Consider the following 22,935-nt stretch of genomic DNA (forward strand, 5'->3'; position numbering starts at 1 on the left):
GAAGTCTGAACGTTCAGATCGATCAGATAAAATAGAGGCATCGGACAAAAGCTCAGAAAAGAGGGACGCATCAGAGAAAGAAAGCGGAGAGCGGGGAGGGAGAAGAGAACGAGGGGAGAGAGCGGAAAGGGGAGAACGGGGTTCCAGGGGTTCCAGCACTTCCGGGAAAAGCAAGTGACTCATCTCTCCACACGTTTATTTGCTCATCCATCCCTCCATTTTCCAGAGAGAAGACAGGACCTGTGTTTCTCTGTCTCCGTTTCTCTGTTTCTCCTGACAGCCTGATTTCAGGACGGACGTGTCCCTCGTTGATGCGCGTCTATGTGCGTGCCAATGTGTTCAAGAGAAAGGATATGTTAACGGTATATGAAAGTATCCCAGCAATCAGAGGGCCTGTTTAGATGGCCTGCTCGACTCTCGCAGAAAAGGCACTTTAGATTATTGAGGATGACTATAGCCCGTGATATTTTAGAAGCGTTTTTATGAAGCAATATACTGTATGTAGTGACACCGCTTGTTTTAGCTGCTCCGCTCTTCTGAGCTCGTGCAACAGAGAGACAGAGAAAGTACTAGAAAGAAATCTGTGGTAGATGTGATTCTCCTGACATCCTTACACACCCCAACACAGACATACACACACTCAGTGCATTATGGGTAAATGTTCTATATGGAACGCCATTCTCTCAGCTGAGGCTGTACACGTTTTCCACCCGCTGCTTGTGATATCAGTTTTAATCATCACGTCGCGCGATTCAGTCTATGCCGAGGAGTCTCAATCGCAGTCCATGAATATAACGTGTAATGACTGTCTGACAATGTGTGTGTTTGTGTGAATGTGCACACAGCTCCGTGCAAAAAGGAGCTCAGATGTATTATGTATAATCTCATGGATCGTATTTATTAGGTTATTGCTATACAAATTTAACGTGAAAGGTTCCCTCTATTCTTTCGAGAACGAAGAGGAGCAAAGTACGATCAGTCACCCTCCGTACGTGTACAAATATGCTGCTTTTTAATCATCTTCGCCCCTCACGTCACCTTTTGATTGTAAAACGATTAGTACACATAAAATAGGGTGTCTGTGACTTTGTCATGCTATAATGAAAAAGATTGTATATATATATAAATATATATTTGTATATATACTAGTAAACGAGATTTACTTCTATGAACTGCAGCAACTAATTACAATAAAATAATAATTTTTATCAACCTACGGAAATGTAACAAGTTAAAAAAAAAAGTTGTTTAAAGAGCCCCTGGCTGAATTAAGATGTCGCCTGTTTCGAGGTCTCTTGCATATAGACTCCGAAATTCAGAGACCGAAATTCTTTTAATTGATTGTTTTTCTTTTAGCCAGGGCGAACGATCAGGATCCTTGTAAAACCGTTCAGATGTTCAACAGAGACTGCGATTGTATTCCATTTAAATATACACAGAACTGTCTCTCAACAACTGTTGCGGTTACTATAACAAGGACAATTCTCCCCAAACTAGTAAATTATACAGGTACAAATTACAAAGATATGATGCAAACTAAAATATCAGAATAAACAGGAATTCTTTAAAAACACACGAATTGAATTGTTTTGTAAGTGTTTCGCTTTCACTAATTTGTACTGATGGTCTGAAGACTTTGGTTTTAAGTTGTAAATCACCTTGCTGAGGTCAAGCTAACTTTTTTTAGTTTTCCTACAAGTCATAGCCGAGTTTAAAACAATTAGTAATAACATGAATCATAATGCCTCCTCTACACCAACACTATCTTGAAACCTTCTGCCACAAAAATGAACTTTAAGACTTTTCTAAAACACGTAACTAATACAGCCGACACAGAATCTCTGTGCAAGAGTAAAAGTTACATTATGCCACAAACCCCAATGTTTCCCCGCTTTAAGAAGCTTTATGAATCTGCAGTATTGTCCATCAATGGGGTATATGCACACGGAGCGATGACGTCCTTCCGCTAAAATCTAAAAGCCAGCTCTGTTACATCCGGTGCCATATGGAACAATGGTGTTTCGCTTCAGGATGGACATAGGATTACGTTTAACAACGGGAGTCGAATTATTCAAATACTCTGCCATCCGTCGACAACCAAAAAGGAGAAGCACTTCAGGCCATGTGCCTCAAGGTACATCAACAAATATGAAAAAAGCTAAGTGAACTTTTGCACTTACTAGACGCACGATCACAGAGGCACTTAAAAATTATCACCCGTAGTGCTGTCCGTTAGCTCGTAATTGAAGTTTTCTTATTAAACACATCTTAGTTGTATGAGAGCCGAAGTGACCTAGCTGGCAGGGATTTTTGCGGATGTACGCCATCCTCCTCCTGTGTATATATCGTATTAAATTGACATTCTTTCCCTACACAGATTGATCCACGTTCAGAACACAGAGATACAGAATGGGAAAAACAAGGCAGACAGACTCAGGATGAAAGTACACTCTTCAAAATAAAGGTGCTTCACGATGCCATAGCAGAACTTTCCTTGTCTAAAGAACCTTGAATTTCCAAAGAACCTTTCTGCTTCACAAAAGGTTCCGTGTGGACTGAAAAGTTCTTCATATTATAAAAAGGTAAGAGAGAGATGGTTCTCTAAAGAACCTTGATGGAATGGTTCTGAGATGGTTTTTCTAGCATCGCTGTGAAGAACCTTTAAAGCACCTTTATTTTTAAGAGTGTAGGCCAAAAACATTTAACACGTCTTAAAATATTACATACGGAAACACCTGATCAGCTCCAAGAAAGTGTTCAATACTTTGATCTGCATGTCAAGACAAGTTTGGTCAAATTCTAATCTAATCTAAATTGGTCATTGAAGGTACAGAATTTAAACCTACAATGAGCATGCTGACGTTCCTGTTGTCAAATAATACAAAAGAACACACTTCACACAAGTGCGTTTCTGGCTCGTGTTAAACATGCTTTGATTATTAGAAACTGCAGAAGTGGAGAGGGAATGACACATGATTTGTACTGTATATCTGTCTCTGATAAATGTGATTGAGTGGAAGCGTGTTTGTTGTTAAAGTGTTGCTGTGTTTGTTTCTGTTTCGTTTTTGCTGAAGCAACCAGCCAACTAGCTCCCAAACCCCACAACCAAAGCATATCCAAAACTGACTTCATTTTCAGACTCTTCAGCTTTATCTGTCATTCCTCTTTAGAGTGACCTCATCTAAGGTCCGTCTGCAAAAGCACAATGTCCCCAATCTCTGGAGTATTAGAAAAGACACAGGATGCTGTCCTACACCGTGAATCCTGCATTTCTGAAAGTAACCACATGAGTTCACTGTTGCGTTTATTTCGCTCTGTGAATCTATCAGCAGTTGGAAACACAAACTCAAGATAATGCTGAAATAACTTCTTTTGAACTCTTCATTGAACTTACTTTTCTATATGATCAAAACTCAGTATTTGTGTGTGATTCAGTTTTCTTTGCTAAGCCTTGCTTCATTTATTTAGCAGTGCCACCTGCTTGCCATTTACCCAGCTTGACCTCACCAGCAAGTCTTTGTTTTTTTATTTTGGAAAGAATGTAAAAAAACAAGCCCTAACAAAAAGGAGGCTGTGTGTGGGTTGCCCTCCTTTATCCAAAGTCAGTTGTTTTACACGTGAAACAAAAGAAAAACACTTATTAAGTTGCATGAAAGAGAATATAGAGGTGATTTCTATGCAACAGTTGTGCATGTTTATCAAAAGGGTTTCAATCTTCAGCAAAGCACTGGGTTTGGATGACGATAAAGAAATGAGTGGAATGAGCAGATGACTTGTATAGAAATGTGACATTAAATCATTTATGAACTGATATCTGCACTAATTCATAAATACAGTTGTATATATCGGTGTGCTGTGGAGTTTTCATTTATGTTTGCATCTACAAGTTTGGTTAAATTCTGCCCATCATGTTTGTCCGTCTTTAAGCTCTAGAGAATAGATTTTTGAAACTCGAGGATGGAGCAACAGACTTCTGTTCTTCCTCAGTGGCATTTTGTCCACTCGGATGTCACCTAAATATCTTCATTTGTGCTCAGATGATGAAAAGTTCTCTTAACATGTTTAACGTCATGTGGGTGAGGAAAAAAGCACACAAAGTTGTTTTTGGGTGAACTTTCCCTTTAATACTGAAATATAGTGTAATGTAAATTACAGCAGAAATAATTAGATTTTTTGTAATGCTAATATTCTTAAACCTTAAAGTGATAATTCAGCCAAATTTTTATTCTGTCATCATTTACTTAGCCTCAGATTGGTCCAAACATGGATACATTTCTGTGTTCTGCTAAACAAAAAGGCAGATATATTTGTAAGAATGTCAGTAACCAAACAGATCTCTTCCACTCAATGACTCCCATAGTATTTATTTCCCATACTATGGCAGTAAATGGGGGATGAGATCTGTTTGGTTACTGACATTCTTCCAAATGTCTTTCTTTGTGTTCAGCAGAATAAAGAAATGTATCAAGGTTTGGAACAACCTGAAGGTTAAGAAATGATGACAGAATTTTCATTTTTGGGTGATCTCTCTAATGTGCTGAATTAATTTAAGAATATCAGTTGTTTAATATATTAATATGATTATATATATTTCAATTTTATTTGTACACTCCTTTACCTACATTTTAACAACATTTTCACTTAAAGCTAAATAAAGAGTGACAAATTTCTCATGAACCACAGTAATCAGAAAGACACATAAAACATGCAGCCATTTGTTTTGTAGGCTTAATGAATAAAAAACGATACGAGTAACACAACAACATACCTTGGACATTTTACATATTTGACAGACACTGAAGTGTGACATGACATCATTACATTTAAATCGCCTATAATTTATTGAACTTCAAATAAAGCAAATAAAGGGGCTTATTAACATAAGAATGTATAATGGAATTAAATAAATCAATGAACAGAGAAACTAAGGAACATAATGAAACTTAAACAAAAACAGAAAAGAACAAAATATAACCCTGACAGTTTAAAATACTTTCTAAACAGCAAATACATGTTAGAACACTAAGACTCCGACACTGCTAGCATTTATATTTTTTATGTTTTACAGTGAGTGATATCCTTACACTATCCACATCACTTCTTAACCCAAACTATGAAACTGTTGGGAGATTTTGTGTTAGATTACATTTACATATTTGGCAGATGCCTTTAGCCAAAGCATCTTACATTACTATACATTTGTTTCTGAATAAATGCAATACCCTGGAATCGAACCCATGAACTTGACGTTGCTAGTGCCATGCTCTAACCACTGAGCTACAGGAAAGCTTGCGAGTTCAGTATTGAGCAAAAGTGCTTACCTGTGTAAAATTTTTACAACGCAATGCTCTCCAGAAATATGACTCGCCTGTTTAAAATAACACAGTTTTAAAATTTGTTCTACTGATCATTAGATGATACAGCAGAGAAAACACAGAGATCCCATATCCCATTACCTTTAGGACAAAATGATAAATGTCTTAACTGAGCTTAAATCATACAGGTTAACATACTATACATGGACAAAACTTTAACTCCCGCTGTCTCCCCCTGTGGAGAACAGGTTTAAATGTCTAAGTGACCTGTTGTTTTTAAATGATACAGTACATTTAAGTGCAGCCTTTCAAAAATATTCTGAGCATTGTTGTAAATACCTGCTGTATTAACCAAATCACAACTTTGTCGATTGCATCATTTTTTTTCTGACACTTTAGTAATCCTGTGTCTTGATAGAACAGACAGTCCACTGTCAGTATAACTGTCCTGTTGACACATCTGCTGCTGTCTGGTACAGTTTTCTCTGGGTCAAACGTGTGATGTAGCACCACTAGAACTTTTAGCTTAGAGGCTGTTAAAAACATATTTAAGGAAAATATTGTGGAATTGTATTTAAGATATCATGAAAATAAATTACTTTTGTGTTTTCTAAATACTGATGATAATAATACAACCTGTAGAGTCAGTTCAGTGCTGCTTCTATATCAGTTCCAGCTCGAGAAACAACAGGACAGAAAACCAAAACAATGTCACTCTCATCCACTGTAGAAACTTCTCTCATATCTTCAATTCGGTTCATCAGAGAGTCAATTAAACTCTTATGGGAGTTATTTGTTTTTCCAGTCAACATTGAGAACAGCCTAACTCCTCCTGAAAAATGATGCAGGCTTTCATGTGTCTTGCACTTAGGAAAGGCTTCCGTCAGGCCACTCTACCATAAAGCCCTGACTGGTGGAAGGCTGCAGTGATGGTTGACTTTCTACAACTTTCTCCCATCTCCCAACTGCATCTCTGGAGCTCAGCCACAGTGATCTTTGGGTTCTTCTTTACTTCTCTCACCAAGGCTCTTCTCCCCGGAAAGCTCAGTTTGGCCGGACGGCCAGCTCTAGGAAGGGTTCTGGTCGTCCCAAACGTCTTCCATTTAAGGATTATGGAGGCCACTGTGCTCTTAGGGACCTTAAATGCAGCAGAAATGTTTTTGTAACCTTGGCCAGCCTTGCCACAATTCTGTCTCTGAGCTTTTCAGGCAGTTCCATGATTCTCATTTGCTCTGACATGCACTGTGAGCTGTAAGGTCTTATATAGACAGGTGTGTGGCTTTCCTAATCAAGTCCAATCAGTAAAATCAAACACAGCTGGACTCAAATGAAGGCGTAGCACCATCTCAAGGATGATCAGAAGAAATGGACAGCACCTGAGTTAAATATATGAGTGTCACAGCAAAGGGTCTGAATACTTAGGACCATGTGATATTTCAGCTTTTCTTTTTTAATAAATCTGCAAAAATGTCAACAATTCTGTGTTTTTCTGTCAATATGGGGTGCTGTGTGTACATTAATGAAAAAAGTGAATTTAAATGATTTTAGCAAATGGCTGCAATATAACAAAGAGTGAAAACTTTAAGGGGGTCTGAATACTTTCCGTACCCACTGTATATATATTCACACACTCACCTAAAGGATTATTAGGAACACAATACTAATACTGTGTTTGACCCCCTTTCGCCTTCAGAACTGCCTTAATTCTACGTGGCGTTGATGCTGAAGGTGCTGAAAGCATTCTTTAGAAATGTTGGCCCATATTGATAGGATAGCATCTTGCAGTTGATGGAGATTTGTGGGATGCACATCCAGGGCACTAAGCTCCAGTTCCACCACATCCCAAAGATGCTCTATTGGGTTGAGATCTGGTGACTGTGGGGGCCATTTTAGTACAGTGAACTCATAGTCATGTTGAAGAAACCAATTTGAAATGATTCAAGCTTTCTGACATGGTGCATTATCCTGCTGGAAGTAGCCATCAGAGGATGGGTACATGGTGGTCATAAAGGGATGGACATGGTCAGAAACAATGCTCAGGTAGGCCGTGGCATTTAAACGATGCCCAATTGGCACTAAGGGGCCTAAAGTGTGCCAAGAAAATATCCCCCACACCATTAAACCACCACCACCAGCCTGCACAGTGGTAACAAGGCATGATGGATCCATGTTCTCATTCTGTTTACGCCAAATTCTGACTCTACCAGCTGAATGTCTCAACAGAAATCGAGACTCATCAGACCAGGCAACATTTTTCCAGTCTTCAACGGTCCAATTTTGATGAGCTCTTGCAAATTGTAGCATCTTTTTCTATTAGTAGTGGAGATGAGTGGTTACCGGTGGGGTCTTCTGTTGTAGCCCATCCGCCTCAAGGTTATGCGTGTTGTGGCTTCACAAATGCTTTGCTGCATACATCGGTTGTAACGAGTGGACATTTCAGTCAAAGTTGCTCTTCTATCAGCTTGAATCAGTCGGCCCATTCTCCTCTGACCTCTAGCATCAACAAGGCATTTTCGCCCACAGGATTGCCGCATACTGGATGTTTTTCCCTTTTCACACCATTCTTTGTAAACCTTAGAAATGGTTGTGAGTGAAAATCCCAGTAACTGAGCAGATTGTGAAATACTCGGACCGGCCCGTCTGGCAGCAATAACCATGCCACGCTCAAAATTGCTTAAATCACCTTTCTTTCCCATTCTGACATTCAGTTTGGAGTTCAGGAGATTGTCTTGACCAGGACCACACCCCTAAATGCATTGAAGCAACTGCCATGTGATTGGTCGATTAGATAATTGCATTAATGAGAAATTGAACAGGTGTTCCTAATAAACCTTTAGGTGAGTGTATATGTGTGTGCGTGTAAAATGCATGTTTTTTTTTTTCATCAAGTCATTAAATAGTATTATTAATATTTAAATAAATTAATGAATTATTAATTGATATACATTTTTGTTGATATTTTAAGTAAGTGTAAAATAAATGACAAACAAACTTTTAATTTAATTTAATTAAATATAACAGTCCAATTCAACAGGTGTTTAAAGTGTGTTGAATGCTAAACAAATGCTAATAAAATACAAACCGATCATAATTTATGTAATGAAAATGAAAAGGATGACAGTACTTCATTTTAGGATAATTTGACATCACTCATTTCAAATGACAAAATCTAAAGAACATATTAATGATAAAATAGTAACTTACCAGTCCCTGTTTTTATATCTGAAGTCTCACAGTACATTCTTACAACCCAAATGTCTTTAAATAATTAAACATTTACTGTACGTGCTAAAGTCGTGAATTTCCCTGTATTATTAGATATAGAGTGAGTTACGGTCATTTTCATTAAAGTAATGAACATATCCGATCAGCAGAAAAAAAAACATGACAAATGTGCTCATTCTGAATTCTAAACATATAAATGCAGGCTGTATAATGTTCTCTAAGTCTACACATGTGCCATTACAACAATGTGCAAAACATGCTAACATTCTATACATTGATTTCTATACGTTGCTATACGGCCAAAAATAAGCATAAACATTGGAAAAAACATCGGAAGTAACAATTAATTTAAACACACATGTGAACTAAAAACTTATCGCGCGCCTTTCAATAATGTGAAAAACTGGTTATTTTAGATTGTGATTTTGACTGTAAGCGATTCCTTCTGACGTCACGATTGCTTATGGTGGCTTCACATCCTGCTGTTGGTTTAGCGTTCTAGGTGCAATCTAGTCATTTATATAGATCAGTGTCCATTAGGTCATTTATTTCAACTAATAATTGAGTTTTGTTTACTTGTCCATCACAGGATAATTCTAAATGGCGAGCAGATCATCAGGTGTGTGTCCATCTTCAGTGTGATCCTTTAATCTGTACAAATAGAATATTTATTTTTATAATAACAATACTGTATATGTGAGACATGTTTTTGTCTGAAAGTTTGAGGTAAAATTGGTGTGCATTGTTCGAGAAGTGTCAGCAATCAGGAAAAGCATAGGGTACCTTAGTTCTTAGCCATTGTGAAACTGCAGCAATTGCCTCTCTGTTTATCTGGCATTCAGGTAGTTCTTCAACTGCATCACAGATAACACAGTTCACTATGAAAACATCTGGACTGTTTGAACATCCATAGCTGTTTGGGACAGATGTTGAATCCTGTGTATTGTGTAGAACAATGAGAACAACAGGCTTGTCTGATAAGGAGAGAAAGAGATCAAAGGCCATAAGTCTCACATTATGTAGAAAAAAATGTGCAATGTAAACACTTTCAGATTTATTATAAAAATGATTGTAAAATGAGGTTAAAAGCGATTCTTTGAGTATTATTCCCTTTTTGTTTATTGTTCCTATTATTATAATTTTCTTAATCTGGCTAGTTTTTAATGGTTATTAAATGCTTTTTGTAACACGGTCATGAATCATCTATACATGGATTTTTTATAAGTAAATAGTTACCTGTTCTCTTATAATCATTTATAGCAGACTGATTCTCAGCAGAAAGGAGAAAGTGCAGAATGACATCACTCTCTAGCGACGTAAAAACCTCCCTCAGACCTCGATTCTCTTCATGTAGAGCGTTTATAAAGTCGATGTGATACTTATGTCCAGGAAAGATGACAAAATATTTCACTGTACTAAAGCTCATCGGCTGCTCATCTGAAACATTTAAGAAAAATGTTTTATGTAAAGTAAATTTCAGATGATGTATGATACAGTTTTGAAAAAGAAAAGACCATTGTTAAAAGGTTTAACAATATTTTCCTTTGCACCCTTTAATAACTCAGAGATCATAGAGTTTATCAGAGGATAGTTTCACTATTCAAAGTAAACTTTATTTTGTAATTGTAATTTTGTAAGCAGACTGCTTTAAAACACTATGGGCTGACATAATTTACAGGGAGCAGCTGATGTTGAGAAGGTTGCTGGGGATGTTGCTCCTGCAGTTAATTTCTTTGCAGTTTTTTCAGTTGTTTCTGTTGTGGAAAAAAGATTTGTGTCATATTAAAAAAGTATTCTGTTCTTCTAACCCTGTTCTAACCCTGTTCTGAATTTATTAATTTGTTTATTCATGATTAGGTTGAGAACGTTTGAGAGTTTTACCATTGTTTTGGTAATTGTTTTGAAGGCCCTTTTCGTTTCTTAAATACATACAGCAATTATAATTGTTCAAAATATTAATAGTTTCAGACAAATAACATAAAAAGATCAGACCCCTCAATGCCCATAAAACTTTTCTCCCCAAACATCACGAACAGTGAACACGCACTATTGTTTATAGACTGTTTCATCGGATGCTAGCGTCTAATAATATAATTATTTAATTGAATTTATGTTCATATTAATAATATTATTATTTTATTGTATAATAATTGTGAATTTTTTTGTATGTTCATTTTATTAAGTAAAAAATGTGTTGATGTGGTCCTGGAGTATGGTCGTATGTAAACAAACCGTATGGTACATTGACATCTAGTGGTTGAGCTTGGTATCTAAATTCTAAATATTGGAGAGATAAATTTAGCCAAGTAACATTTACTTTTGCTTGGTATCAGAAATAATCTACAGGCACTATATTTTTTGTGAACGTGTACGGGAAGTTAAATTGGGGTCACAAATGTCCGCATGGGCAGTAATGTTTGATTATGTTGTTAAGATGAAACCTTCTGGAAGAAGTATATGGAGAAGTTGGTGATATTTACATTTAAATGTATGTATTTGGCATACATTTTTATCCAAAGCGACTTACATTGCATTATTCTATACATTTGTTTCTAAGTACCCACTACCTTGGCATTGCTAGTGCCATGCTCTAACCACTGAGCTACAGGAAAGCAGATATTAATTTATAAAATTGATAACGGCTGTGATAAAGTATCACACATTGCATTGTTTATTTGTGATAAAATCTTTTGTCTGAACCTGCAAAAATGTGATACATATGGCCCTAATAAACATAAACAGCACCGTTTCAAGGCATAGGCAAACTAGGCAGTCGAGCTTGCCTTCCTGGATTAAAAACGTGTTTAAATAATCATCATGAAAAGGTCAAACCCATCAGGGGCTCAGTATCGTAGAAAGATTTAAAGCAAAATATATAGGTATGCTACCAATTAGTCAAACAGTCATGACAGATTCTCTCAAGGCAGATGCTACTGCAGAAGAATCATAAGAGGTAAGCCCCAGTCCTTACTGTATAAATAAGACAGTAGCATATGTTTAAAATGTAAAGGTTTTTGTTGTACGTTCTGAAACCTGTACGAACACTGGGGAAGTGTATCGAGCACAGAAAATAACTTTTTTCTTTTTACAATACTGAGCCCCTGATGGCTTTTCCTGATGATTATTTAAACACGTTTTTAATCCAGGTAAGCAAGCTCGCGGGTGACCCCTACTGGTGGCCCCCTAGGCGACTGCCTAATTTGTCTATGCCTAGAAACGGTGCTGATCCGGACTGTCATTTCACACTACACTTCCCCTAATCCATTGCCAGACTTATTATATTAATCACTCTTACTTGTGTCTAGTTTAAGCGGTCTCTCTGTCTATTTAAACCCCGGTTTTACATTTAGTCTGGGCGAAGTCTTGTTTGTGTCAACTGGATTTCTCATCGTTTCTCATCGTGTTAATTTATACTGGTTTTGGACCTAGGGTTGTACTTTGGTTTTTGTGACCCTTTGCTACGTGCCCTGACCCATGCTTGTGACTCCGTCTTTGATTGTTTGTTGCCTGCCCTGGACTCGACTGTTTTGTACCTGTTCTCTTTTTAATAAATCTGCATTTAGATCTTGGAGTCTCGGAGCAGTTTGTGGCACTTGACAAGAAGTAACTGTTGTTTTTATTTTAATCTTTTTAAACAAAAGTGCAATATTAGCCCCATAGAATTATGTTAACTAGAGTCTGAATGTATATGTACAAAATATGTTTAGGATCAATAATAATTAGAAATGAGGAAGCTTTATTTCATTCACAAATTTAGTTAGATGTTGAAATAAAGTTTATTTCTCATAAAAAAGTATTCAGAATACATAGTGAAAGTTCATATCTCCAGAATTTCCCCTTTACAAGAAATGAAACAATTTTTTAATAATAACTGTTCAAACTAGAATGTAATTTTGACTCACTGTTACTTGAAGATCCCCATTTATGCCACTGTGAAATAAATAAATGAGATTACTCACATATTGCATATACTCTGCAATTACAAAATAATAGTCTTTGCTCTGTCAACCAACACACATTTTTATGGAGTTTGTTTCATATATTGCTGCTGTGCAATTATTTAAACGTATTACACCCCTTATCATCTGTGTGCACACTCATGATACTACCTCACTTTAGCCACCAAAGGCTGGTAACACAGAAGTATGTTTTCAGGGCTTTTAAATGCTTTCAACACTCTCCTGCCTCACTGACTTAATAACAACAGCACAATAAATGTTCAGTACATGGACAAACAGAATAATTCAAAACTTTTAGAGGCTGAATATCTAAAAACACAGCAACGTTTGATATTCTGCTTACTTCTAATAATGTACATTTCTAACACAGTCGTTTCAGGCTGCATTTTGTATTGTATTAAAATATTATAAAGTTCACTGAAATCAAGCTGTTGCAAAAGTACATATGTAATAATCAGTGTATAAACTATTATAGACAGATGATGTCAGTATTGAGCAGGAATGTGTTTTTACCTGTGTCCCGAATAAGACGGCAGGTGATTTGTCTGTTTAGAAAAATTGACGTAATAAAGTATAAATAGTTGATATATCACACAAACTACTGAGAGATTAAATCATACTTATAGAGAAAAGAGACTTGAACCTACTTTTAGGTGGACATTTATTAACTCCAATTATCCTCTCCTGTGGAAAATAATTACAATGTGAACATACAGAGTAAACATTGACTACTTTGTAAATTATTTGATCACAATTTAGAACCGAATTCAACATTTATGGAATATAAATACCTGCTGTATTATCCAGTTCTCAACTTTGTCGATTGCATAATCGTTTTTCTGACACTTCAGTAATCCTGTGTCCTCATTGAACAGACAGTCCACTGTCAGTATATCTGTCCTGTTGACACATCTGCTGCTGTCTGGCACAGTTTTCTCTGGGTTAAAGGTGTGATGTTGCACCACTAGAACTTTTAGCTTAGAGCCTGTTCAAAGAAACAAATTGTCTGAAAATTCTTGATCTAAAATATTTTTTAAATGACATAATTCAGTCTTATTAATAATAATGTGATGATAATTAACCAGTGAATTTTTTCAGTGCTGCTTCTATGTCAGTTCCAGCTCGAGAAACAATAGGGCAGAAAACCAAAACAATGTCACTCTCATCCACTGTAGAAACTTCCGTTAGATTCGTTTGTTGTTTTTTCAGAGTGCTAATAAAACTCTTGTGCGAGAAATTTGCTTTTCCAGCCAGGATGGAGCATAGTTTGACTGGGAAAGGAAATAAGAAAACAATTTTAATCTTAAAAGCCACACTGTTTGAAAGTCTATTTTCATTTGGTCATTTTTGTAAAACAACAAAGAATTTTTTAAAAGTCTTTCCAGCTGTATAAATTGGATCTTTGCTGGTCTCTCTATCTCACTTGAGGGTTTGCTCTCTCTTTTTTTCTCCTTCGAATATCTGTCATTCATGACAAGTCCTGGTTGATGTTCTTCACTTTCTTTTTTCAGATTGTTGATCTGTGCATCATTTTCTTGTGGAACACCTTCTAGACAAAGCACAGAAAAAGCATACACAATCACAGATGAGATAAAACGAGGGCCTTAAATACATAAAATGTCTCATTAATATGTACATTATATATGTGATAATCATGTTCTATTTTTATTATTTGAGTATGGAGATGGTTTATCTTAGATCAGTCAACAGTAAAACCAGAAAGAGACTCTGACTATCAGAGGTTTACCAGTGGTGATTGCATTAGGTTTTATAATCTGTTGATAATATCATGTAAACAGATTTACAGAGTTAACTTCATAAATTAAACTTTAATAATTTGTATAGTGGACTATGCAAATTAATAAAAATACCTTGTCATAATTTCCAAATGTCTTGATGTGTATTAATGTACTGTTAATCTAAAAATTATATTAGTTTTATAAGAAAAAAAGTGCCTTCAACCTACTCTGAGATGGACATGCGTTGACATCCTTTTGCGTTCTCTGCAACAAAAATGGCATGGGCTCTTTTAATAAACATGTTTATCATACCGTTTGAAGATTTTTTTAATATTTATTTTAGAGCATCTGGTAAAATACCTGCTGTATTATCAAGTTCTCAACTTTGTTGATTGCATCATCGTTTTTCTGACACTTCAGTAATCCTGTGTCCTCATTGAACAGACAGTCCACTGTCAGTATATCTGTCCCGTTGACACACCTGCTGCTGTCTGGCACAGTTTTCTCTGGGTCAAACGTGTGATGTAGCACCACTAGAACTTTTAGCTTAGAGCCTGTTCAAAGAAACAAATTGTCTGAAAATTCTTGATCTAAAATATTTTTTAAATGACATAATTCAGTCTTATTAATAATAATGTGATGATAATTAACCAGTGAATCTTTTCAGTGCTGCTTCTATGTCAGTTCCAGCTCGAGAAACAATAGGGCAGAAAACCACAACAATGTCACTCTCATCCACTGTAGAAACTTCCGTTAGATTCGTTTGTTGTTTTTTCAGAGTGCTAATAAAACTCTTGTGCGAGAAATTTGCTTTTCCAGCCAGGATGGAGCATAGTTTGACTGGGAAAGGAAATAAGAAAACAATTTTAATCTTAAAAGCCACACTGTTTGAAAGTCTATTTTCATTTGGTCATTTTTGTAAAACAACAAAGAATTTTTTAAAAGTCTTTCCAGCTGTATAAATTGGATCTTTGCTGGTCTCTCTATCTCACTTGAGGGTTTGCTCTCTCTTTTTTTCTCCTTCCAATATCTGTCATTCATGACAAGTCCTGGTTGATGTTCTTCACTTTCTTTTTTCAGATTGTTGATCTGTGCATCATTTTCTTGTGGAACACCTTCTAGACAAAGCACAGAAAAAGCATACACAATCACAGATGAGATAAAACGAGGGCCTTAAATACATAAAATGTCTCATGAATATGTACATTATATATGTGATAATCATGTTCTATTTTTATTATTTGAGTATGGAGATGGTTTATCTTAGATCAGTCAACAGTAAAACCAGAAAGAGACTCTGACTATCAGAGGTTTACCAGTGGTGATTGCATTAGGTTTTATAATCTGTTGATAATATCATGTAAACAGATTTACAGAGTTAACTTCATAAATTAAACTTTAATAATTTGTATAGTGGACTATGCAAATTAATAAAAATACCTTGTCATAATTTCCAAATGTCTTGATGTGTATTAATGTACTGTTAATCTAAAAATTATATTAGTTTTATAAGAAAAAAAGTGCCTTCAACCTACTCTGAGATGGACATGCGTTGACATCCTTTTGCGTTCTCTGGAACAAAAATGGCATGGGCTCTTTTAATAAACATGTTTATCATACCGTTTGAAGATTTTTTTAATATTTATTTTAGAGCATCTGGTAAAATACCTGCTGTATTATCCAGTTCACAATTTTGTTGATTGCATCATTGTTTTTCTGACACTTCAGTAATCCTGTGTCCTCATTGAACAGACAGTCCACTGTCAGTATATATGTCCCGTTGACACACCTGCTGCTGTCTGGCACAGTTTTCTCCGGGTCAAACGTGTGATGTAGCACCACTAGAACCTTCAGTTTAGAGGCTGTTCAAAGAAACAGACAAATGAATTTAAGAGTTATGACAATTAAAAGCCTTTTCATCTTATAAAATACATTAGTGATGATAATAAATAAACCTGTAGACTCAGTGAATCTTTTAAGTGCTGCTTCTATATCAGTTCCAGCTTGAGAAACCACAGGACAGAAAACCAGAAAAATGTCACTCTCATCCACTGTAGGAACTACTTTCAGTTCTTTAATTTGGTTCACCAAAGAGTCAATAAAACTCTGATGACCATCATTTGTTTTTCCAGCCAAAACATAGAACAGCTTGACTCCACCTAAAAAATGAATTGGCACAAAGACAAAAGGAGATGTACAAATATGATCATATGAAAATCAATCAATTATAACCCACACAAAATGTAGCATAATTTAAACAAGACTTTTGTTATAAGGACCTTGATAATTTACATTATGTGGACATGTATGTTTTATGAACATACTTGTGAATTATCTGAATAAACTATAAATGTGAAATAAGCACAGAATTTTCACCTTAAAACCAGTTATTTCTGACCATCAGCTGTTGTTAATATTTGATTGTATTTTCCATCTCTGTTTAATTTGCATGTTTTACATCAAGCTATGAATGTCAACCATCTTTCCTTCTGTGCTTTAAGAGACCGTAAGTCTTCAACGGTTCTGACTTTCTCAGTGTCTCCAGTCGATAGTTTTCAGCTCTTTGACTCTGTTCTGTGGTCTCTCTTTTTTGTTTAGATTCTTCAAATATATTCTTAAATTATCTTATGGCTGATGCTGCTTATCCTCAATCTCTTAGATTTTTTTACAGCAATTAGCTGGGAAGAGCAATTATTCAATATAATTCAGACTGTAGGCCGCTTAATCGAGACAATCATATACACCTGGGACCGCATGAGGGTGAGTCAAATATAGACTAATTTAATTTCTAAAGTGACCTATTCCTTTAATAGAAGGATGTGAAAGTGAAGAGAAAGTAATCAAAACAAATGATGAAACTGAAGAAAAATATATAACTCACTGTTAACTGTTGTGTTCCTTGTACATCCCTAAAGGAAATATTCAAAATTATTAAACGATTAATACTGTGCTACCTGGTAATAATATTTACCAGGGTGCAACCAAATGGTCGCATTTTTTCAGTTTTCACACAATGCAAGCATTCGTGCATGTGTGACCTGCAAATTTGGAATTGCTTCTGGTTATTATTTGATAAAGTTGAAAAATGTGTAGATATCGAGCCCACCAGTACAGTATATCTCTGCCAACTGCGCGGGTCACGAGTCACATATGTTTCTTGCTCTCCGGAGTAAAGTGCTGCATTGGGTTTGAGCTCTCACATTTACATTTAGTCATTTATCAGACGCTTTTATCCAAAGTGACTTAAAATAATTCAGGGAGCAATTAGCGATATGTCATAAAAGAGCAATAGAACGACAGGTGCTAATACAAAGTTACTAGTTTCAACAAAAGCTAGACCACTACCTGTTGAGAGAATTGGGGGGGATTAGTGTTTTTTTTCTTCTCATTTGTCTGTCAAGTATTTACAGAAGAGATGGGTTTTAAGTCGTTTTTTTAAGGTTGTGAGAGATGTGGTTGACCGGACCGAGTTAGGAAGAATGATCTGCCAGGAAGGTGTTAAAGGAGAATGAAGGAGAATGAGCGGGAAAGAGATTTTATGCCGCTCGTTAATACAAGGCAATTCAAGGCCCGGTTCGTCTGCAGAACGCAGGGTTCTTAATGGGGTGTAGGAGTGTAGGAGGGTCTGAAAGTATGCCGGTGCAGATCCGGCGATAGTCCTGTAGTCAACCATCAGTGACTTGAATCTGATACAGGCTTCAACTGGTAGCCAGTGGAGAAAGATGAAAATGGGTGTCACATGAACCTTTTGGGCTGTTGGAAGAGGAGGCGTGCTGCTGCGTTTTGAACCAGCTCAATTGGTTTGATAGCCTTTCCAGGAAGACCAGCAAGGAGAGCATTGCAGTAGTCCAACCTTGAGATAACCAGGGCCTGGACAAGGAGTTGTGCCGCATGCTCCGTGATATAGGGTCCAACCTTTTTTAATGTTGAATAAAGCATATCAACAGGATCGCGTTGTCTTTGGCATATCGACAGGATCGCGATGTCTTTGCAATGTGATCATTGAAGGACAGCTGTTCATCTAGTATGACTCCAAGGTTCCTGACTGATTCGGAGGTTGTGATTGTGGAATTGCCAAGCTGGATGGTGAGATCGTGTTGCACAGTGGGGTGTGCCGGAAACACAAGTAGTTCTGTCTTGGCCGGGTTCAGCTGGAGGTGATGCTCTTTCATCCAAGCTGAGATGTCATCTAGGCAGGCTGTTATGCGAGCTACCACAGTGGTATCGTCTGGGTGAAATGAGATGAAGATCTGGGTGTCGTCAGCATAACAGTAATAGGAGAAGCCTTGTGCCCGTATGATGGGTCCTAAGGATGTCATGTAGACGGAAAAAAGAATTGGCCCTAGCACAGAACCGTGAGTAACCCCACTGATCATGTGGAGAGCAGTGGACAGTGAGCCTCCATGACACCTTGAAGGATCTGCCGGTGAGGTAGGATTGGAACCAGCGGAGAGGGGAGCCTGAGATTTCTTAAAGATCACTGGGTTGCTAGCAGTATCTGGTGATTGACCGTTTCAAACGCTGCAGGCAGGTCTGGCAGAATCAGGAGCAGCAGACTTCTCCTTCCTGAGCAGTCTTCGCCTGTGCGTTTCTGCAGAGCACGTCTCGTAGCGTCGCCTTGGGTGAGACTGACTTATCCCTGACTCTGACGGCCATGATACTTGCGTCACTTGCTTGGGGCTCAAGCATGCTAAGGCGGGTTTCACTGATTCGGCATGCTCCGTCTGCGGGGGCATGACAATCAGGGTGTTACGGTCACAGCTGGCTTCGCTCTTTGTTAATGTTGGAGCCACCCCGTATGTTTCCCAGACGTGTTCGACTGACACTCTGGCAAGGTTGACCACTTCAGCAAGCGGCGGGGGTGATTTGGGAGTTCCTATGGATGTTGTTCCGTTGGCATCGGCCCTTCCATACCCCAACACGCTCACCTGGCTCGTCCCCGATGGGCGGCGGTCGACCGTCCCATAGCGGGCATACTTCGCAGAGGGATGACGACGAAATCTCTGTCATAGCATCGGACAGCTAGCTTCTGGCATCGGATTCCTCTGAGCTCCCGCGAACGGGTGGTCGAGCTCATGAGGAAACTTACACTGAGATTTCAGCCATCCTTTCCCAGACACCACCCTCCCCAAAACGCTGGGATCGGGGCGTGGTCAAAGGCCATGCATCGCCCCGGTGCCATTATACACACTAGGTCCTGGAGTGCAGCATTCTTGGCGCTTTAAAGGTAAGAGGGCTCTGTAGCTGTGACTTCCCTGGAGGGGTCGACCTAGGCTTCCGTACAAGGCTTGCAATGCCGCTGGATGGGCTGCTTCCGCTCTCCATGCCATGGCAGTCCTACAGGTTTTTCAGGCTAAAGTCCTGAAGGACCTGGACGTTGGGAAGTCCGAACTGCCGTTCAGGTATCAGTCCACACACGTACTTTCACATCTATAATCAGCATGACCTGGTCACTCAGGGACGCGAGAAGAGTGAATCCGTGTCGAACGTGCTCCGTACCCTCTTGGGACCTTAATGTGGACCTACAGGGCCTTGATACTGCCCTGTTTGAGCCCCTCAGAGATGCCAGTCTTTCTCATCGGACAATTAAGACCACACTCTTGGTGGCGCTTGCCTCTATCAAGAGGGTGGGGGACCTTCAGGCATTCTCTGTGTCCCAGGGGTGCCTAGAGTTCAGGCCCTGTGTTTCTCACGTTGTCCTGAGACCCCGTCCCGGTTACGTGCCCAATGTTCCGATGACTCCCTTCCGGGACCAGGTGGTGAACCTGCAGGCGCTCCCCTCTGGGGAGGAAGGGGCATACCAGACCCAAGATCGTCCGTGCCCGCTGGCTCGGAGTATGGCCTCCTCGTAGGCACTGGCACAAGGCGCCTCTATGGCAGACACTTGTAACGCTGCGGGTTGGGCTACACCCAGTACCTTTGCAAGGTTTTACAACCTCCGAGTGGAACCAGTGCCAGCCCATGTCCTGAGCGCTACCGACGTGAAGGACGGGCAACTGGTTTGGGCGTACGCCTGCGAAAGTGCCTTCTCCACTTCTAAGGTGAGTCTAGCGCTCTACTTAGCCTCCCTACTCCCTACATTAACATTCAGTTAACCTACGGCAGACGGCATGTGAATAATACTCATTATAATCCCATATCCTTCTCAAATAAAAAACCTGCACATTGTAATTTATGCGAGTTTAGTCTATTTATAATCAAAGTATCTGTCAGAAATACAGTTATTTTTGGGTAAATGTGAATAATTAATTGCATTGCAGGCTGATTTAAGGTGTGCCCCTAAATGTACTCCTAAAGTTAGTCTGGAGCCTGCCTATAGTAGTACAGAGTAAACGCATGCAGTACTAATAGTTTTTTGTCTATATTTGACAAATCTACTGCACATAGCATAGCAGTATATACAAATATACTGTACTGGCCAGCTGCATACACTTTTAATCGTCATAATTTTACTTGCACTTCATCATTTACTTCATTACATTTTACTTTAGCTAGAGTATTTTGTGAATAAGAATCATACCTGTTCAATAGCGTCTGCGTGCAACTCTGATGACATCATTGTCTGTGATGTAGTTGAGTTTTCCCACTGCTGCATATCATACGAGTGTCTGGGCTGAGAATGAGATCTTTTAGAGTTACTGCATCTTGGCTCTTGTGCACATGTTGAGACTTCCGTTCTCTCTCTCTCTGTTTTCATTTTGTACTGTTACATCAGCTCCACTGTAATAGGACACGATAAAGGCATCTCAAAAACTACACTTTGACGTCTGACCTGTTTAATAATTGGTCAGGCTGGCTCACGCAGCATGCGTAGGCTGCGTTTAGGAGGTTTTGGCTCCGGTTTTACCCGATCATGATACAATTACAGTATCACTGGCGTTTAAAATCAAATAAGAGCACAATTCAGCAACACATTACGTGACGTGCAATAAAAAAGGCAAAGATGGTTTGGACTTGTTAAAATGAACACATTATTGATTTTGGTTATTGTTGCAGGCACACCGCACCAAACTCTGTAGAGAGGAGTCAGGAAAGAGAGAAGACGCAGATGCGACGATTATTCACTAGTTAAACTATCGCAGATAGAGTATCACGAATGGATAAATAAATATTGCGCAAAATTTGCGTGGTCACACCCGCCAAATAAAGTTAATGTGTGGGAACCACTGCAATGGCGAAAGCTCAAAGTTCACTCCCTGTTGCGTTGAAACTAGCGCAAATAAGTAAATATTATTACAGTAGACTTTTAGCTACAATAGGTTATATAAGTGGGAAGTCACGTATCACAACAAGTCCTAGTAAAAGCGGCATAATATTACTTCAAATTACTTGAGAATCAAGTTTACATGATCTATATTGTGAAAAACTGCCGTACTCACCCTTTCTTCGCTTCCACTTTGGAAAGACTTTGAAGTTGCCTGTTTAGACTTGACTCACGTCAGTTTGAGGTGTTGGTTTATGCTATGCTATAAAAAAATCTATAATTTGTCTTTCACACAATCGTCCTTTGGGTGAACATGGAAGTATGTCACACAAGCTTTCACTTTCACTGCAGTCAAACCACCACTTTCACTTTCACTGCAGTCAAACCACCACCCACTCACAACAATTTCTGTTAATGCTCTAATCTACTTTAGATTAACATTTAGCAGACGCTTTTATCCAAAGCGATTTACAGATGAGGTAAACTGGAAGCAATTGGAACAGCACAAGGACAACAAAAAGCATAACTGGAATCAAAAACTAGTCTGAAAAGGTCTAATTTTCCTAATATTGTAGAGGATGAATCTACAGGACCGGGTGGTGCTGGCAACCTGATTTGTGATCAGTATTAAATATAGTATAATAATAATGCTAATGTTCTTGAACCTTAAAGAGATAATTCTGTCATGAACACGGGTGGTGAGACACGGACAGAGGACCCAGGTGCAGACAGCGGGTAAGGGGTTAACATATAATTTAATAAATAATAAAACAAAGACCCACGTGGGGGTAACATAACAAAACATGACAATATAATGACAAGACAGGACTAAAACTAACTACACTTACATAAACTCTTGACATTAACTACAAATAACTAAACTGACAAGACATGCACTCACCAACCAAATCACAATGAACCAGCACAAGACAGAAGACACAAGGGCATTAAGTAAGGGAGCAAATCAAGAGGGAAACAGGTGTAGGGCATTAATCAATAACGAGAGGATGGGAACAGAGACGAGACCCGGAGAGAGCGTATGGAAGGCAATTACAACAATAATTGCCTATCTCCACATTAAACATGAGGTTCTGTCATAATCCTGCCACTATACTAAGAGAAACATGACATGATGCAGCAGAATCATGACAGAAGCCTCTCCCTAAGGAGCAGCAACCTGATGCTCCTCAAGGCACAAACAAGACAGACAATGACATAGGCAAAACCAAATCAACATGATAAAACATATCAAAACAAGCAAGCACAAGAGTCCAAAGGGAAGTCCAAACATGGGCAGACACGGACTGGGTAGCTCCGGCAGACACAAACTGGATAGCCGGCAGACACAGACATGATGCACTGGGCTGGAATGGTCGGCGGCCCTGAATCAGGAAGGGAGTCCGGCGTTCTTGGCCCTGGAAGGGAGTCCGGCAGCCTCTAACCCTGGAGGGGAACCCGGCAGCCTCTACTGCTGCCACAACGATCCCTCTGTC

General features: G+C 38.5%; 1 protein-coding gene across 11 annotated transcripts; it reads right to left on the reverse strand.

Moving 5' to 3' along the window:
• Positions 1-8,292: 8,292 nt before the first annotated feature.
• LOC306910999 (uncharacterized protein) lies at positions 8,293-21,858 on the reverse strand. 11 transcript variants are annotated; one of them, XM_079485991.1, is made up of 20 exons: positions 21,618-21,858; positions 20,759-20,851; positions 17,120-17,147; positions 16,194-16,397; positions 15,907-16,100; positions 15,774-15,810; positions 15,231-15,356; positions 14,890-15,078; positions 14,599-14,792; positions 14,466-14,502; positions 13,923-14,048; positions 13,582-13,770; positions 13,291-13,484; positions 13,147-13,183; positions 13,013-13,044; positions 12,443-12,470; positions 10,217-10,294; positions 9,777-9,977; positions 9,324-9,514; positions 8,293-9,191 (listed from the first exon to the last, which is right to left on the reverse strand). In XM_079485991.1, the coding sequence occupies exons 2-20, from the start codon at positions 20,831-20,833 to the stop codon at positions 9,174-9,176; spliced, it is 2,178 nt and encodes a 725-aa protein (XP_079342117.1). In that variant the 5' UTR covers positions 20,834-20,851; positions 21,618-21,858; the 3' UTR covers positions 8,293-9,173. The 11 variants fall into 11 exon arrangements, 10 of the variants coding, with proteins under 10 accessions (XP_079342117.1, XP_079342115.1, XP_079342113.1 ...); XM_079485989.1 differs by having other exon boundaries at positions 10,208-10,294; XM_079485987.1 differs by having other exon boundaries at positions 20,759-20,958; positions 21,618-21,815.
• Positions 21,859-22,935: the final 1,077 nt, after the last annotated feature.

The sequence above is a fragment of the Barbatula barbatula genome (genome assembly GCF_947034865.1).
Source record: "Barbatula barbatula genome assembly, chromosome: 2".
NCBI classification, from domain to species: domain Eukaryota; kingdom Metazoa; phylum Chordata; class Actinopteri; order Cypriniformes; family Nemacheilidae; genus Barbatula; species Barbatula barbatula.